An 18,633-nucleotide genomic window follows, 5' to 3' on the forward strand; every position below is an offset into this window, starting at 1 on the left:
CGTGGAGGAGCGACGCTCACAACAATCAGCAGAGCGTCGGGAGGATAAAACACAGAACACAGCGAGTTGTTGGCACGTTGGCAGAGTGCAGGCGGCGCATCTGCCAGTCACTCTCGTCGGATGACCCGTGAGGTCTGGTTCTAATAATAATGGTAACAATGAAGAAGGCCATTATTTACTCAGCAAAGCCTCAAAGAGTCTCGGGAATATTTCAGGAGTGTCCTGCTACATTGATGCTTGACCAGTGCCACGACGAATGGGAGTTTGGCTCCGCATGGGAAGAGGAAACCGGAGAACCCCCGGTACTGCCAACTCCTGGCCACACCTCGCAGCGCCACGCCTACAGCACCTGGCAAGCCCCTGGTGGTGGCCATTCATTCAAGCACTAGGCCAGCCTCAACCCGGCTTGGCTGAGTCCCTGCAAGCAGTGCGCCTCTGTGCCAGCGTCTCGGAGTGGGGGTGTTGGGGGGCCTTGTGCATAGCTCATCACCTGGTAGCCCAGTGAGTGTCGTGGCTGGGTGGGTGGGCTGGGTGGACCTGCGAGTGCACGTCAGTGTGTGGCCCCATCACCAGGGGTCGCGGTGGTGGTGCAGTGGTTAGTGCGTTGATCTGTGAACTCTGTCTCCTGAGTTCGATTCCTGGCTGTGGCTAACGACGTTTGCGAGGGACATCTGGACCAGTCCCTGGTCTTTCTTAGCTCGGCTTGGCCTTCAGGGGCATCTGGTGGGCTGTGTAAACGCATCAATACTGGAGAGATGTTGGATGCTAGGCGTGGCGTTGGCCACACCGCTCCCTCGTACGTCATGTTGGCTTTAATAGAAGCTCACTCACAGCATTCGCACACAAAAACACACAAAGTTGTGAAAATGCTGAGAAAGAGGAGCAGGGGAGGACAGAAAGACACGTGGACCGATGTGGCGGTGAAATATTCACAAGAGAAGGCATTGGGACCAAGGGCAGCCGTGAGACTGGCCGAGTGGTGAGCAAATCGGCGCCGTCGCTGCCAATGAGCTGACACGAGGGGGCACTTGCCCCCGGCAGCCTGCAAGGCCTCACGGGGATCTGTGCCTGTGTGGCCGCGTGCGTGCAAAGAGGTGAAGTGTTTCTCCTGAAGACGTGCGTGCCGTCGGGTGGTGCCGGCTCTTCCTGTCTCGAATAGTTGCACAGTTATTATTTATTATTATAATTATTAGCAGTAGTTGTGGTTAACCCTGACTTGCCTGGGCAACCCTGCCCCCCCCCACCCCGTCCCTCACGGGACAGGTGCCTCCAGGCTCATTGGCTGCTCCTTAAACACCATCAACATTCGGCTCCCTTGACACCGGCGACACAAACCGCCTCGCCTCGGCTTGTTCTCTGTGCCTGTGTGTGTGTGTGCCTGTGTGTGTGCCTGTGTGTGTGCCTGTGTGTGTGCCTGTGTGTGTGCCTGTGTGCCTGTGTGTGTGCGTTGGGGAGCGGTGGTGTAGTGGTTAGCATGCTGCACTATGAACCCGGCGAAACGGGTTCGATTCCCGCTCACGGCCAACACCAGTGACGATTATCTGAACCGGTCCCGGGTCTCCCCTAGGTCGACTCAGCCTCAAATGAGTACCTGGTGTGGTGTGTAAACATCGCCACCGGGGAGACAAAGGCGGTCGGGCGTGGTGCTGGCCACCCACCCCCTCGTGTACCGTTCCGGCCTTCATAGGTGCTCGCTAACAGCACTTGCCCCTATAGTCTGTTAAGGCTATATGGGGGAGCTTTGTGTGTGCCTGTGTGTGTGTGTGCCTGTGTGTGTGTGCCTGTGCGTTGGGGAGCGGCGGTGTAGCGACTAGAACACTGCGCTACGAACCCGATGAGCCGAGTTCGATTCCCGCTCACAGCCAACACCAGTGACGACTATTTGAACCAGTCGTGGGCCTCCCCTAAATTGACTCGGCCTCAAATGAGTACCTAGCGCGATGTGTAAAAACATTTCCACTAAGGAGACAAAGGCGGTCGGGCATGTGCCGTGCCGGCCTTCATATGTGCTCGCTAACAGCACTTGCCCCAACAGTCTGTTAATGCTATACGGGGGATCTTTGTCCTTGTTGTCGCTGTGTGGTCTGGCCGGTTGACGCTAGGCGGATGATGATCATGATGATTGCCTTCTAATTAACCCCGGAGCGGGGGTTTGAGTCCCACACGAGGAGCCGCCCTCGGACTTTCACTCTCCACGCATCTCTCGGTGGCTGCTAAACTTGGAACGTCGTCAAAATTATCATCCATCACCGCCCATCATCCATCACGGTCATAGCCATCCCATCATCCATCATCACCACCACCATCATCCATCATCACCACCACTACTACCCATCATCCATAATCAGCCCGGAAAATCGCAAGTTTCCCGGTGTCTGTAAACTTTGTCCATATCCATCGCCACCCATCACCCATCGTTATCTTCCCTCTGCCCTATGACGAGGCTGCCCCCACTACACCTGTGCGCTTGTATTCGTGCAGGTCCATGCGTGCATGTGACTCGTGCGTGTGACTCGTGCGTGTGACTCGTGCGTGCGTGTGGTTGCTTGTGCACGCGTGTGTTTGTGTGCACGCGTGGATGCACAATTGTGCGCCTGCGTGCGTGGGCGTCGCAGCGTCGGCGTGCAGTCGCGATTGTCTGCGAGCTTGCACACCTGCCCAACTGAGCGCGCGCGTGCGTAGGTGTGCGCATGCTGGACGGCGAGGTGACGGACATGGTGGAGGCCACGGCGCTCAGCGTCAACCCGCAGCACATCGACGTGTACAGCGCCAGCTGGGGTCCCGACGACGACGGCCGCACCGTGGACGGGCCGGCCACGCTCGCTCGCCGGGCCCTCGAGACGGGCATACGCAAGGTACACGGACCCCCCACGGAATCCCACAGACCCCACACAGACCCCCACAGACCCCCACGGACCCCCCCCCCCCAGGCCCCACATTGACCTCCACAGACCCCCCTCCCCCTGGCCCCACACTGACCCCCACGAGGGGAGTCTGCACCTGGCCGGGGAGTCTGGGGAGTCTCGTGGCACTCGGCAACCACCCTGGGTGAGATTAGAGAGGAAATAGACTTCTGTGTTTGTGTGCGTACTTGTGCGTTTGTTTGTGTGTATAGTGCTTTGTAATTGCTGTGTATAGTCAGCACGTGGACATGCGCGTGTGTGTGTGTGTGTATAGTACCACGAGGAACACTAAACCATGGTCCGCGTAACTTTGCACTGCCCCAAATAAACATTTGATGGGGCGCTGGGTGAGTGGCTGTGTCTGCAATTCACCAACTCCTCGTGCGTTGCGGCCTTAACGGACCCCGATCGACGCCGTCTACGACCGGCAGCCCACGTTGTGATCCTGCTGCTGCTGCTGCTGCTGCTCTTGATGCTGCTGTTGCTGCTTCTGCTGCACCCGCGCGATGCGCCTACAGGTGGCAGATTGTATGGCTCCATCCTCGAGTCCGAAGCAGACTTCCAGCGAGCTCGCCGCGTGCGTCGTCAGCGTGGCGAATTTCGCGATGCACTTGGGCTCGTAGAAGCGTGCGATAACAAACGCTCAGACTGTTCCGACTCGCTTAGGACCGAGTCTCCTAACGAGTTTGCTCTGCATCGACCCAACGCGACGGCGTCCCCTCCAGCGCCACTGAGCCGTGCCATGCTCGTGTCGCGTGCCCAGGGCCGGGGCGGCCTCGGATCCATCTACGTGTGGGCCTCGGGCAACGGCGGGCGCAGCCGCGACCACTGCTCGTGCGACGGCTACACCAACAGCATCTTCACCATCTCCATCTCGAGCTCCACGGAGAGCGGCAAGAAGCCCTGGTACCTGGAGGAGTGCGCCTCCACACTTGCCACCACCTACAGCAGCGGCGAGGCCTACGACCGCAAGATCGTGAGTGGAGCCTGCACCACCTCCATCGGAGACCAAACACAGATGCGTTTTCCCTGTCAGCCCGAGGTCCGTTATCAGCACTGTGCAGTATCCTGCAGGAGAGGTCAACGCAATAGCAACCAGAGCTCGGTGTTAAACGTTGCACCGACACGTTGCGGGCCGAGTTGGGGGTGCAAGGGTTGGGTTCACAGCGTGCACGCGTCTTCAGCCGTGCGTCTGTGTGTGCCGCAGTAGCGTAGCCGGTGCTGTCTGTAGGGGGTTGCGGGGCCCTGACCCCTTCAAACTAAACCGCAGTATTACAACTGACACCGTGACCTCAAAGCGCGGGGCCCGGGGCGGTCGCCCCGATTCGCCGTACCCTGGGGACGGCTTTGGGCGTAGCTATCGGGAGCGCAGGCCGCAATGGGCAAGCGTGCGTGAGTGTCGGTGTGGCACATTGGGGGGCACAGGCGGGATATCTTCCAGTCATCTCAGTCGGTCAGGCCACGGCACCTGGGTTTTGTCCCGTGACCTGCCAACAAGCAACCCTTCGAAGCTCCACGTGGCCTCAAGGTGCACCTAGTCTGGCACAAGCACCGCCACTCGGTGGCGAACGGCGGCCGTTGTTCCAGAGGTCGACGGGGCCGCGTGTGCGTCTGCGAGCGTGGCTGGCGCCACCGTCTGCCGGGGCCTTGTCGTTGTTCACGCGGCCGCTGAGCGCGGTCGCCCACGGGAAGACGACGAGGTGACGCGGGCCAGCGACAAACAGCCCCCCGCGTGCTCTGCGCGAGCGTAGATCACGACGGACCTGCGGCAGAAGTGCACGGACGGCCACACGGGCACCTCGGCGTCCGCGCCCATGGCGGCCGGGATCATCGCCCTTGCCCTCGAGGCCAAGTGAGTGGGCGGGGGCGGGCGGGGGGGGTGCAGGTTTGGTTTCGAGTTGAGCCAGGCAAGGGCTTAAGAGACCAGGGGAGGAGACTAATTCGCAAGAGTTACCTGGGTCACCAAAGTTATCAAGGCACGTGTGCGCGTGCGTGCGTGCGTGTATACTTGCATGCATGCGAGATGTGTGCGTGGGTGTGTGAGGGTGCGCACGCATGCAGGGGTGTGCTGAGTGCAGAGTGTGAGCGCAACGATGTAAGTGTGCGGGTTGGTGCAGCTGCCGCTCCCAATCACATCTGTCAGTCAACACCATCACACCTGGGTCTATCCCACTGGCCTCCTGCCAGCGATGTTTCCACCGCTTCACGTGGAATCAATGAGGGGGCATGCGAGCTGGCACAATCGCCGTGGTGACATCACCGTCACGTATTGCCAAGATGTGGTTCCTGTTGCTGATGTTATTGGAGTTTGAGCGTTTGCATGGCTGTGTGATGTGCCTGTAGGGGTCTGTGTGTGTACTTGTGTGTGGGGAGCGGTGGGGTAGTGGTTAGCGCGACGCTGCACTATGAACTCGGCGACCCGAGTTCGATTCCCGCTCACAACCAACACCGATGACGATTATCTGAACCAGTCCTGGGCCTCCCCTAGGTCAACTAGAATTTAAACGAGTACCTGGTGTATAAACATCACCATGAGAGAGACAACCACGGCCGGGCATGGTTGCTAGCCAGCCACCCCCTCGTCCTGGCCTTCATCGATGCTACTCGCTAACAAAACTTGCCCCAACAGTCCGTTAAAGGCTATACAGGGGATCTTTGTCTTTGTTGTGCGTGCGTTCAGCCCCGGGCTGACGTGGCGCGACGTGCAGCACATCGTGGTGAAGACGTCGCGCTCAAACAACCTCCACGCTCCCGACTGGAAAACCAACGGGGCCGGACACCGGGGTACCACACACACGCGCACGCACGCACTCACACACGCACACACTGGCACACACGCACACACGCACACGCACGCACACACGCACACACACACGCTCACACACACTCGCACACACGCACACACTCGCACGCACGCACGCACACACACGCACACACACGCACACACTAGCACACACTCGCACACACGCACACACTCGCACACACTCGCACCCACGCACACACGCACACACACGCGCGCACACATGAGCGCGCACACACACGCACACACACGTGCACAAAGCAAAAAAACAAAGATCCCCCATATAAACTGAACTGACTGTTGGGGCGAGTGCTGTTAGCGAGCACCTATGAAGGCCGGCACGGGATACGAGGGGGTGGGTGGCCAGCACCGCGCCCTGTGGTCTTCGTCTCCTTAGTAACGATGTTTACACACTGCACCAGGTACTCATTTGAGGCCGAGTCGACCTAGGGGAGGCCCAGGACCGGTTTCGATATTTGTCACTGCATGTACACAACAACAACAACAACCGCCATTCGCCACTAAGTGGCGGTGACGTCACCACGACGCTTGTGCCAGGCCATGTGCACCTTGAGGCCACGTGAAGTGTCGAACGCCCGCTGGCAGGAGGTCACGGGGCAGACCCAGGTGCCACGGGTCGACTGACCGAGATGACCGAGATGACTGACTGATGCACCACCTGTGCCCCCTACTGTGCCAACTTGCTGTGCTTTAGCCACCCGGCGCTCTGCTCGTTGTTGTGAGCGTCGCTCCTCCGCCCTCCGTTGTTGTTGGAGGGCGACTGCCTCCAACTGCCCAGTAGCGTCCTTCACGAGCCTCCTCCACTGAGGCCGATCTTGACACCGCTGGTACCAGTCATCGGCAAGTCCACTCAGCTCCACGTCCTCCTGTACCACATCACTCCATCTCTTCTCTAGCCCGTGCCGCGCCCGTTTAGCCCCCTCGATCCGGCCGAACAAAAGCTGTTTAGGCATGCGGTGGCTGGGCATGCGGGCTACATGACCCAGCCAACGCAGCCTTGCCTGCCGGAGGAGCTCACTGATGGGACTTTGCCCAGATCTTTCAAGGACTTGTGAGCTCCTCACACAATCCAGCCTGGTTAAACCCAGGATGGATCGTAGGCAGGCCAGCCTAAATGTTTCCAACCGGCGAAGATGCTCCACTAGGGGGGTCCACGTTTCGCAAGCGTAGAGAAGGGAGGGAATGACCGTGGCCGCACACACACACACGCACTACGTCCACACACACGTAGGCACAGCGGCAGAGCGAGCAACTTGCAGTCAGAAGGCTCAAATCCTGCTTGGGAGTTGACTCAGCGCATCATCATCATCATTATCCATCTGGGGGTCAATAAAATAAGTACCACTTTGAAGGGCAGTTATAAGTAATTGTATATACTTGCCTCCGACATAGGAATGTCGAATTTCCAGCACTGGCTCTAGGCTCTGACTAGAAGATGTGCACCACCTCAAGTGACCACATTCACTGCTTGTACCTCTTACCCACGGCCCCCCCCCCCCCGCCTTGCCCCCACAGTGAGCCACCTGTACGGGTTTGGGCTGATGGACGCGGGCGCCATGGTGATGGAGGCGGAGAAGTGGCGGCCGCTGCCCCCGCAGCACGTGTGCGTCGAGTCGGCGGAGCGCAGCAACCGGTCGGTGCCTCCAGCGCCAGCTCGCTCACCCCACTCACCCCACTCACCCCACTCACCAGCGCCAGCTCGCTCACCCCACTCACCCCACTCACCCCCACCAGCACCGGCTCGCTCGCCCCACTCACCCCACTCACCCCACTCACCCCACTCACCAGCGCCAGCTCGCTCACCCCACTCACCCCACTCACCCCACTCACTCCACTCACCCCACTCACCAGCGCCAGCTCGCTCACCCCACTCACCCCACCAGCACCGGCTCGCTCACCCCACTCACCCCACCAGCACCGGCACGCTCACCCCACTCACCCCACTCACCCCACCAGCACCGGCACGCTCACCCCACTCACCCCACCAGCACCGGCTCGCTCACCCCACTCACCCCCACCAGCACCGGCTCGCTCACCCCACTCACCCCCACCATCACCGGCACGCTCACCCCACTCACCCCACCAGCGCCAGCTCGCTCACCCCACTCACCCCCACCAGCACCGGCACGCTCACCCCACTCACCCCACCAGCGCCAGCTCGCTCACCCCACTCACCCTCACCAGCACCGGCTCGCTCACCCCACTCACCCCCACCAGCACCGGCACGCTCACCCCACTCACCCCCACCAGCACCGGCTCGCTCACCCCACTCACCAGCACCGGCTCGCTCACCCCACTCACCCCCACCAGCGCCAGCTCGCTCACCCCACTCACCCCACCAGCACCGGCTCGCTCACCCCACTCACCCCCACCAGCACCGGCACGCTCACCCCACTCACCAGCACCGGCTCACTCACCCCACTCACCCCACCAGCACCGTCTCGCTCGCCCCACTCACCAGCACCGGCTCGCTCACCCCACTCACCCCCACCAGCGCCAGCTCGCTCACCCCACTCACCCCACCAGCACCGGCTCGCTCACCCCACTCACCCCACTCACCCCACCAGCACCGGCACGCTCACCCCACTCACCCCCACCAGCACCGGCTCGCTCACCCCACTCACCCCCACCAGCACCGGCTCGCTCACCCCACTCACCAGCACCGGCTCGCTCACCCCACTCACCCCACCAGCACCGTCTCGCTCACCCCACTCACCCCACCAGCACCGTCTCGCTCACCCCACTCACCCCACTCACCCCACCAGCACCGTCTCGCTCGCCCCACTCACCCCACTCACCAGCACCAGCACCGGCTCGCTCACCCCACTCACCCCACCAGCACCGACTCGCTCACCCCACTCACCCCACCAGCACCGGCTCGCTCACCCCACTCACCCCCACCAGCACCGGCTCGCTCACCCCACTCACCCCCACCAGCACCGGCTCGCTCACCCCACTCACCAGCACCGGCTCGCTCACCCCACTCACCCCACCAGCACCGTCTCGCTCACCCCACTCACCCCACCAGCACCGTCTCGCTCACCCCACTCACCCCACTCACCCCACCAGCACCGTCTCGCTCGCCCCACTCACCCCACTCACCAGCACCAGCACCGGCTCGCTCACCCCACTCACCCCACCAGCACCGACTCGCTCACCCCACTCACCCCACCAGCACCGGCTCGCTCACCCCACTCACCCCACCAGCACCGTCTCGCTCACCCCACTCACCCCACTCACCCTCACCAGCGCCGTCTCGCTCACCCCACTCACCCCACCAGCGCCGTCTCGCTCGCCCCACTCACCCCACTCACCCTCACCAGCGCCGTCTCGCTCACCCCACTGGCGCCTGCAGCTACCTCTTTGCCAGCCACTTCCACAGTCACCTCCTGTCGAGTGAAGCGGCAGAAGCAGATGGTCCCACTTGGTCTCACACCACTTCCAGGCCATCTTGTGATCCACAAACCTCTGCTGCTGGTGCTGTTTGTTGGTGCTGCTGGTGCTGTTTGTTGGTGCTGTTGTTGGTGCTGTTTGTTGGTGCTGCTGCTACAGCAGCAGGTGCTGGGAGCCGCTGGGGAGGGACGAGCGTGGATTGTGCAGACAGAACGGCGGCGGGAGGGGGGGGGGTCTAGAGACGAAACGGAAAACAAAACGAGGAATGCGTCTGGGGGCCGCAGCCTTGGCCTTGATTGCCTTGGCGCTGGGCCTCGCTCGGTGCTGGATCGAGGCCCCGGTGCTTGGAACCGTCCTGGGGGGGGGGGGGGGGCATAGCCACGGCAGCCCACACCTGTGTCCGCCGTCTGTGACGTTGCACGAAGCCGCATGCACACGGAACAATCGGATCATGAGATGCACGCGCCCCGCCCCCCAACTTATGCTTTAACTTAACTTGCAGAGGGCGTGATGATAATCTTTGGCAGAAGGCCTCAAGGTTGATTTTTTTCAGTGTCCTGCATTGGGATGCTTGGCCAATAATTTTGTAAATAGAGACTTGCCTTTTGTTGGAGTGCCCGGAGAAAATCCGCCACGCAACGATTCACAGACTGCACGAGTCTGCGATGCTGTCCCCTGGCAGTACAACAAATATTGCAGCAAAGGCAAAAAGAAAACCGGCATAGCCCTAACAGACTGAGGCAAGTGCTGTCAGCGAGCACCTACGACGGCCAGCACGGTACACGAGGAGTAGGTGGCGAGCACCACGCCGGACCGCCTTTGTCTCCCCGGTGGCAATGTTTACACATCGCACGTGATACTCATTTGAAGCGGAGGCCCAGGACCAGTTAAGATAATCATTACTGGTGTTGGCAGTGAGCGGGAATCGAACTGGGGTCGTTGGGTCCGAAGCGCAGGGCACTAACCGCTATACTACCGCTCCCCACTAATCTCACAGCACTCTCTCACATCCGCACGTGCTACCAAGCGCCAGATCGCAGGCGTTGTTCATCATGGCACCTTGTCGGTAGCGGGGGGGGGGGGGTGAGAGGTTGATTCCTCCCCCACCCTTCCGCCACTGGCCCCGTGCCTGCCAGCTGCACCGACCGGGCGATGAGCGGCGCGGCCGTGGTGCCGCACCGCCAAGTCTGCCGCGGTTCGGCACCGATTGCCGCGCGTCGACGTGGCGCGGCGCTTGACGCCGTGCGCGGTGCGGTTGCTTGCGGCAGGCTCATCCGATCGAGCCAGACCCTCACGGCCGTGCACCAGGCCACGGGCTGCGCCGACAATGCGGTGCAGCGCGTCGTCTTCCTGGAGCACGTGGTGGTGCGCGTCACCATCTCCCACCCGCGTCGCGGCGACCTCTCCATCTACCTCACGTCGCCCTCCGGCACCAAGTCCCAGCTGCTGGCCAAGAGGTGCTTCCTCAATGCGCGACGGTCTCTCTTGCGACGCGGGTTGCTTTTGCACCGATTTCTATTTGCTTCGCTGCTGTGGTTTTACTTTTTCGTCATCTGCTTTTGACATTGTTGGTGACCCGGGTCACTCTATCCCCCTCGTCTGGTGAAACAAAATCAAGTCGACGCGCTGTGGGGTTTGGGCTTCAGTGCGGAGCGCCACCTGCCGTGAACTCCACTGCGTGCGCGCGTGCTACACGACGCACGTCAATGTGATCGTTCCACTCGATCACCCGGGAACGCCTCACCGAGTCTCAAGACTCTTCTTCAGGAGGGTCCTGTCAGGCTTTCACAGCTGGGGACGATGATTGCTGCGCATTTCCCAATTAAGCAATTTTGCGAGTAATTTTTCGATTTTGGCAAAGTTGGACCACGATGCCGGCACACAATGGTTTGCTCTCTTCGTACGATGCCACTTAGCATCCACCGACAAGCAGACGTGCGGTGGTGTTCCGGCTCGTACACCCACAGCATTAACCGGGGTGGCCGCCGGATTGGGGCCATGAACCCTTGCAACGACGAGCGGCGAGCGCGCTGCCGCTGGTTGCGTCACGAGCGCGGCGGTGATGTCACTTCCACGTAGCAGAAAATGACCGCGGTCGTGGTGGTTGTGGTTGTTGTGTGGGAGCCAGGGCCTTTGACAACTCCCAGGAGGGCTTCAAGAACTGGGAGTTCATGACGTCGCACTGCTGGGGAGAGAGAGCGGCCGGCACGTGGACGCTGGAGATCCACGACAACCCCTCCAACTACTTCCGCAACCCCCGCGTGCTGGGTGAGCCTGCCGCCCGCAACCACTAAGGCCACGACCGCGACGACCGCGACGATGGCAACGATGGCCAGCATCGGTGACGAATGTCTGAATCTGTCGACGCAGTTCCAAATTGGCACCTGGTGCGGTGTGTAATATCGGCGCCGGGGAGACAACGGCGGCCAGGCGTGATGCCGGCCACCCACCCCCTCGTGCGCCGTGCCGGCCTTCATAGGTGCCGCTCGCTGAAGGCACTCGCCCCGACGGCTTGTCAAGGCCACACGAGGGATCTCCGCCTCTGCGTGCGCGTTCCAGGCAAGCTGAAGGAGTGGTCCCTGATCCTGCACGGCACGGCGGAGCCCCCCTACACGTGGCAGGGCGGCGCGGGGGGCCCTGCGGGGAAGGTGGAGCGCGACCGCTCGCCCGAGCCGGCCAACCCCACGGAGCACGCGGCGACGGCGCACGAAGCCGAATACGAGGACTACTCGGAGGAGACCGAGTACAGTGGTGATGCCGCCCCTCCCCCCGCCCCACGCTCCCCCACGAGCCCTGCCCCCCACTCTGCATCACCGTGGTCCAATAGGGGACAGGTGGCTCGGGTTAGCAGGACTTAGCCCCTGCAAATGTAGTAATTTAAGGAAAACCTCAACGTATTTGTCAACAGTGGCTTTGAAATTAAAAATACATAACGGGCAACGTTTGAGACAATGGCCCTTCACAGCACAGTCAATATCTCTGGCCTCCATATTTATAAGCTATGATGAAGGGGCTATTGCCTGAAACGTCCGCCCATCGTGAACCGTGCTCGCGGACGCCACCGTCCACCCGGTGCTCTGCTGCTCGTCACCATTTCGGACACGAATTCAAAATCAAGAAAAAATTATTTAAAACCGTGGTTCAGCCCCCGAAGGGCAATACTCGTCTCTGCGTGTCCTCTTCCGTGTCCCGAACGTGTCCTGCTGTGCCCGCCAACATGAGTGGCGAGCGATATCCGAACCCGTTCTGGGCCACTCCTTGATCAATTCAGCCTTAAATGAGTACCTCGTACCGTCTATAAAACGTACGTCAACATGAGCATTTGGGTGTCGATCTGGCCACACTCCTGCCTTGTACGTTACGCCGGTAGTAATAGGCGCTCGCAAACAGCATTGGCGTGCATGCCGGTGCTTATGTACGTGTGCGCGCGTGTGTGTGTGTGTGCGTGTGTGTGCGCGCAAGCAGGGCTGTGTCATGCCGAGTGCGACAGCCAGGGCTGTGACGGCCCGGGCGAGGACCAGTGCATGAGCTGCGCCCGCTGGAGCCTGCGGCTGCGTGGCGGCGGGAGGTGAGTCTCACGAGTCGCCACTGCCCCCTCCCCCACGGCCACCTCGCGCCCTCCGCTCGCCTCCTCGATGGTCGTCGGTCGCGGGCGGCGAGCCGTGCGCTGGACCGCGCGCCCCGGGCCAGCGTCTCGCGGTGTCTCCCGGCTCGTGCGTCGCGCGGTGGCAACGCCTTGTTGTTTCCGAGCGCCCGCTCGTGTCCCCCTCCCCACCCCGGCTGTGCCGCCCGTCCCCGGCGCGAGCAGGAAGTGCCTGTCGGAGTGCCCGGTCGGCTTCTTCGGCGACGGCGACACGCGGCGGTGCCGGCGGTGCGCACGCGAGTGCCGGGCGTGCTCCGGCGCCGGCCTCGAGCGCTGCTCCGAGTGCCGCACCGGATACTTCCGGCAGGAGGGGCCGGGCCCGCAGTGCGTGGCCGCCTGCAGCGACGGATTCTACCTGGACACAGGTGCGTGATGCCCATCGTCGTCGTCAGCCGTGGTCAATCCACTGCTCGACGAAGGTCTTCCCAGGCCGCCACCGCTCCCACCTCCTCTCACGACACCTTCCTCGCAAGGATCTCGCGGCATTTGAAACAATGGCTGTGGTTTTTTAAACCCCCTCCCCCCCCCGCCCCCACCCCTTGCAGCGGCAATGATGTGCCGGCGGTGCACCGAGAGCTGCGAGCGCTGCGTGGGGGCGGCCGAGCGCTGCACGATGTGCCGCAACGGGCTCAGGTGAGCGAAGGCGACGGCGCGCGGGGGGGGGGGGGGTCGTGTACCCGAGATGAAATCGGTACGTATTGGTGCGTGTGTACCCGCGCGATGTGCGTGTGTGTGTCGGCCTTAGTAGGCCGCTCGCATACACCACTTGCGTTTGTGTGACTTGTCACCGAATGAATCGCTGCTGCCCAACAACGATGGCAGCCTTTGTCTCTCTGTCGCGTGCGAGCTCTTCCACCCCAAGCCCTGCGTGTTCAATTTGACAAAGCGTCCGTCCACCTCTGGCAGCCACCGCCCGTGACGTTCGCCTGCCACTCTCGTCTCCGTTGCAAGGCGGTGCTCGTAACGAGCACGGTCACGGGCGCTGCCTGGCCCTGGTGTCACCGTGATCGTTCACAGCTCCTCATTGTTTCATTTGGACTCTCCCCGCGATCTGACGTGGGCTAGGAGGAGGATTGACGCCGGTGAAGTTCGTAGATTCGGCCCCTGGCCCCGCGCTCGCTCAGCCTCGGATGCATCCAGCTCGCCGTTACATAACACCCGTGGTTTTGTCACCGCACCCCTCCCATCTCCCCATCGTCCCGTGTCCTCGCAGCCTCCACGGCTCCATGTGTGTGCCCAAGTGCCAGGAGAGGACCTACTTCAACCTGCAGGAGACGCGCTGCGAGCCCTGCCACCCGTCGTGCAACACCTGCGCAAGTACGGCCCGCACCGACGCCTTCCACCTGCGACCTTGCGCTTCATGTCAGCCGCAACGATTAGCTGATCAGAATCTGGTTCCTGGAATTATTTCGGCGTGCCAGATCCACCTCGCCTCATTCTGTACCTCGTTGTACCACACATTCTGGTCAACCTCACAGGATTGTGGCATTTTCTGGTACAGTAATGCAGGATTGCAAACGATAGCGGGTAGTGCCTTGCGCCCATAGCCCCTTACCCTGGAAGTGTTCCGCAAAGTCTCGAGTGAGAAGCAAACCCGCGCCTCCGGCTCATCAAGGCCGAACCTTTTTTGTCACGAATGTACAAAACGGTACAGATGGAATCGTACAATTTGGAATTATACAGCTTCTCAATACAACTGCATCTAAAATGCTGTACAAGAACAAGCATGGCATGGCAATCATGTGTATGGTTTTATATATATAACAAAAAATACTGTCGTAAATGTATGCTAGAGAAAAGGCAATCGGTCATAAGCCAAAAAGAAGTGTAATTTATTCAACCTGGACCTGACCAGGGGCGGGGAATCAATAGCATTGGTGGCTAGGAGCAGAGAGTTACTTACTTTCTTGGGGAGCAGCAGCAGCAGCAGGGAAGGAGGAGCACATGTCGTGATTTTCCATCTCTTTCTCTGATCACCTCGCCCGTGCTGGTCTCACGCAGCCAGCAATCAATCTCACGCCACCTGCCGGCCAATGTCACGCGCTACGCCATCTCGCATTCGAGAGGTCTGCACCCCCCCCCCTCCGAAGCGGATACTTGACCTTTGACCCAACAATTATGTGAATCATTATTTTACACTCCTCACGCGGGATAGAGCGAAAGGAGGGTCCAAGACAACATTGTTGATGGCTCTTTCCTCTCCGGCTTCCTTGCGTCCACCAGCGATCCCTGGGCTCTCATTTCCACGTTTCGGAGGCCCCTGAAGCCAGAAAGCACTGCTTGGCTCCCTGCTAAAGCCTCCCCATGTATCCATAAGAATGGTCAGGCCCTCGGCCTCCTCGTGACCCCGTGACCTCGTGACGCGATCTCCCTCGTGCCAAGTGCGCTCCTTCATGCGCCGTGTGCGCTCGTGTGCACGTACTGACACAGGTAGCGCAACTGACAATCATCTTTTAATTTAAAGCTTTCGTGACTGCAGGGATTCATATTATTGGTTCTTTCGGTAAAGTCACGTAGAAGGGAAACAATAAAATAATACAAATATAAAACATTATTATTATTTTTTTATTTTGTGACTTTACCGAAAGAACCAAGAATATGACAATCATCTGTCGATCAACCTGTTACACCTGGGTCTGTCCCCAGCCAGCGAGCATTCTACACTTCACGTGATGACATCAGTGGACCTAGCCTGCCACAAGCGCCGTGGTGAATTCACCAGCACTTAGTGGTGAATGGCGGCTGTTGTTCATGTGTGTGTGCATGCCTACATGTGGGATGCATGTGCGTGTGTGCGTATGTACGCGTGGGGAGTGGTGGCGCAGTGGTTAGTGCACTGTGCTGCACACCCAAGTAAGATTCCTGCTCACGGCCAACATCAGTGGCAAATATCTGAAGCAGTTGTGGGCAGCCTGCCCTAGGCCGATGCAACCTTTAAAATAAGTATCTGGTGCAGTATGTCAGCATCAGCACTGGGGAGATTAAGACAACTGGGCTTGGTTCTGGCCACACACCCGCCAACCCATTCCCATCGACCTCATGCGCCGCACCGGTCCTTCATAGGCGCTCGCGGACAGCACTTGCCCCAGCAGTCTGCGTGTCTACACGGGAGGTCTTTGTTTTTGTTTGTGGTCCCCAGCCGGGGGGGAGTACTCGTGCCTGAAGTGTGCGGCCGGCTACCTGAGGCAGGACGGGATCTGCGTGCCGGACTGCAGCCCCAGCTACTACCGCGAGGAGGTGGAGGAGGGCGCCGAGCCCAGCTGTGACAAGTACGAGCACCCTGCGCACAATGGCACCAGCAGCACGCGGACACCCTTCGCACACACACGCACTCCCTACGTAAAGGCGCCATACACGTAACCCATGCACACAGCCACCCTGTCTACACATTGCCGTCCTGCATGTAGGCCGCATTTAGAATCACCCCGTACGCGCGCGCCGCGTACGCAACACAGAGCACGAGTTCTGTGGGACGTGTGCCCGCCTGCAGGTGCGAGGTGAGCTGCGTGACGTGCAGCGGGCCCACGGATCGCAGCTGCACCAGCTGCAGCGAGGGCCAGAGCCTGGAGGCCGGGGCGTGCGTGGCCGTGTACACCTGCCGCGACTGTACGTGCACCACGCCGACAGCGCACCTCGCGCACCTCGCGTACCCCCAGCCCGTCGCGCACGCGCGCCCTAATCTCTCCCCCGCCCGCCCCCGTTGTGCGCAGCGAGCGGCGAGACGGTGAACACCAGCTTCTGCTACCTGGTCAAGGTGAACAACCTCTGCAGCAGGAAGGTCTTGCAGCAGCTCTGCTGCAGGACCTGCTCCAACCTGGGCTAAGGCGAGCGGCCCTGCTGCCCGCCGTCGTCCCTTGGCCCACCGTCGCTCGCCGGCTCCGCCCTCGGCCACCTCCACCGGTCGTCGCGGGGCCCGGTCCGGCGTGGGGCGTCCCACATCCCCCGAGGGTCGAGGGACGTCTCCTCGGATCGTCCGTGGTCTCGTCGAGGCTTTCCCCGGGTTTCCCCGGGGCCTCGTGGGCGGCGGCGGTTTTGTGGGGGCGCGGGGAGGTGACAGGGCCTGCTCTTCCGGCCAGGTTTCACTTCCCGGAGAATTTTCCTCTCGGCCCTTAATGGCCAAACTTTACTAAACAACAAAAACAACACGAGGAAATGTTTTAAACGGGGTGGAAATAAGTGGCAAAAGAAATATCGGCAACAGCGGCCACGACGGAGCGAGTCGTTAAGGGGTGACGGCCCAGTGGCTCGTTTCTTTCCTTTGCTCAGGTGAGCGCCTCGGAGGGGTCGCTGGGTTGGAGCAGGCAGCGGCACCGGCTGGAGGAGGCCGTTCCGGTGCCGCCGTCGAGCCTGGCCTCTGGCTGGGCCGGGAGCCCTGCCCAGCGCCACGCTGCCCCACCCGGCGCCCAGGTGCACGGCGTTCAGGGGTCGGCAGCGGCGGTGGCAGCGCGCAAAACCGCAATTCCATCGCTCAGGGGCGGCTCTGCTCTCAAATGCGCCAGCTCTCTAATCACGATGATGATGATACGTGATAACAACCAGGGCTTGATTCAAACTGGAGCTGTGTCCAGGGCTGAGCTCTGGGAAATACCCCACGAGAGACAGAGCCCTCTTTATAATGACGATTCGAGCAAAATTTTGGCAGGGGTGTTGGGCGGGGAAAATTTAATTGATGAGGCGGTCACACATTGCGCGTTGCTCTAACCAGGTTTTACCGAAGCGCCATATACATACTTTGTTCTATAAATCACGAGGTCATAAGTAATCTAGAGCTAGCTGTGATTTACTCAGAAAATAAATCTATATATATAAATATGTATTGTATATATTTTTTTCTGTAATGTCCTACAGAGAGCGAGCGAGAGGTGCTCTTCACTGCATTCCGCTTGTGCCGTCGCTCTGTGGAGCGTGGTTCTGGGGGTGGGGGTGGTCGATGGGAAGAGGGGGGGTAGGTGGGTGGGTGGGTAGGTGGGTGGGTGGGTGGGTAGGTGGGTGGGTCGCGGAGGGGCCGCCCGCGCGATGACCTTACCCCGGACCCCCTTTCCTCCCACCGGTCTCCATTCAAATCCGATCGGCACCTCGTGCCCCCACCCCTCGTCTCACGGCAATCAAAGCCACGGTTCGACTCGCGACTCGGTGTGGCGGGCGGGCGGTGGGGTCCCGCTTACCGTGCAGCCAATTAACTTATTAAAGTGACGTCAGCTGCACGCGGCAGGGCACAACCAAGTGGCGGACTGCGACGTCCTCGTCTTAGGGGTTCCGCTCTGCTGTATTATTTTGGGAGCGTTCACTTCGCGAGAGATTAATGCCAAGTACGTCGACCAGATTCCATTTTTAATTATAGCCTTTTTGTTTATTATTATTTTACATGTCCGTGGTGTTTGTATAGAAAATGTTATTATTGTTATTATTGTATTGTAGGTGAATATTAGACGATGTATTAATTAGGCTATTTCACACGAAACTCAAATAAATGAATAAGGTGGTGACTCGACGTCGCTGTGTCACGCGCGGAGCAGAGGAGTGCGTGGATCAGAGGTGGGGAGTGCGTGGGTCAGGGGTGGGGTGTGCGTGGGTCAGGGGTGGGGTGTGCGTGGGTCAGGGGTGGGGTGTGCGTGGGTCAGGGGTGGGGTGTGCGTGGATCAGAGGTGGGGTGTGCGTGGGTCAGGGGTGGGGAGTGCGTGGGGCAGGGGTGGGTGTGCGTGGGTGTGCGTTGGTCAGAGGTAGGGTGTGCGTTGGTCATAGGGTGGGGAGTGCGTGGGGCAGGGGTGGGTGTGCGTGGGTCAGAGGTAGGGTGTGCGTTGGTCAGAGGTGGGGTGTGCGTGGGTCAGGGGTGGGGTGTGCGTGGGTCAGGGGTGGGGTGTGCGTGGGTCAGG

The 18,633-nt window shown here is 60.5% G+C and overlaps 1 protein-coding gene across 3 annotated transcripts in view; it reads left to right on the forward strand.

Annotated features, from left to right (window-relative positions):
* LOC144931065 (proprotein convertase subtilisin/kexin type 6-like) overlaps nt 1–17,681 on the forward strand; it is a 38,959-nt gene extending 21,278 nt beyond the window's left edge. The window contains exons 7-21 of one of the 3 annotated variants that reach the window (XM_078854976.1): nt 2,683–2,855; nt 3,667–3,879; nt 4,655–4,755; nt 5,584–5,687; nt 7,240–7,357; nt 10,386–10,574; nt 11,246–11,385; nt 11,677–11,868; nt 12,580–12,685; nt 12,926–13,125; nt 13,306–13,393; nt 13,974–14,077; nt 15,900–16,029; nt 16,251–16,366; nt 16,471–17,681. In XM_078854976.1, coding sequence (XP_078711102.1) covers nt 2,683–2,855; nt 3,667–3,879; nt 4,655–4,755; nt 5,584–5,687; nt 7,240–7,357; nt 10,386–10,574; nt 11,246–11,385; nt 11,677–11,868; nt 12,580–12,685; nt 12,926–13,125; nt 13,306–13,393; nt 13,974–14,077; nt 15,900–16,029; nt 16,251–16,366; nt 16,471–16,583 — 2,087 coding nt within the window. In that variant the 3' untranslated portion in view covers nt 16,584–17,681. The remainder of the gene's footprint in view (nt 1–2,682; nt 2,856–3,666; nt 3,880–4,654; nt 4,756–5,583; nt 5,688–7,239; nt 7,358–10,385; nt 10,575–11,245; nt 11,386–11,676; nt 11,869–12,579; nt 12,686–12,925; nt 13,126–13,305; nt 13,394–13,973; nt 14,078–15,899; nt 16,030–16,250; nt 16,367–16,470) is intronic. The other 2 variants (XM_078854977.1, XM_078854978.1) reach the window with 2 other exon arrangements.
* The last annotated feature ends 952 nt before the right edge of the window (nt 17,682–18,633 follow it).

Source organism: Lampetra fluviatilis, chromosome 3, assembly GCF_964198595.1.
Source record: "Lampetra fluviatilis chromosome 3, kcLamFluv1.1, whole genome shotgun sequence".
Classification (NCBI taxonomy): Eukaryota; Metazoa; Chordata; class Hyperoartia; order Petromyzontiformes; family Petromyzontidae; genus Lampetra; species Lampetra fluviatilis.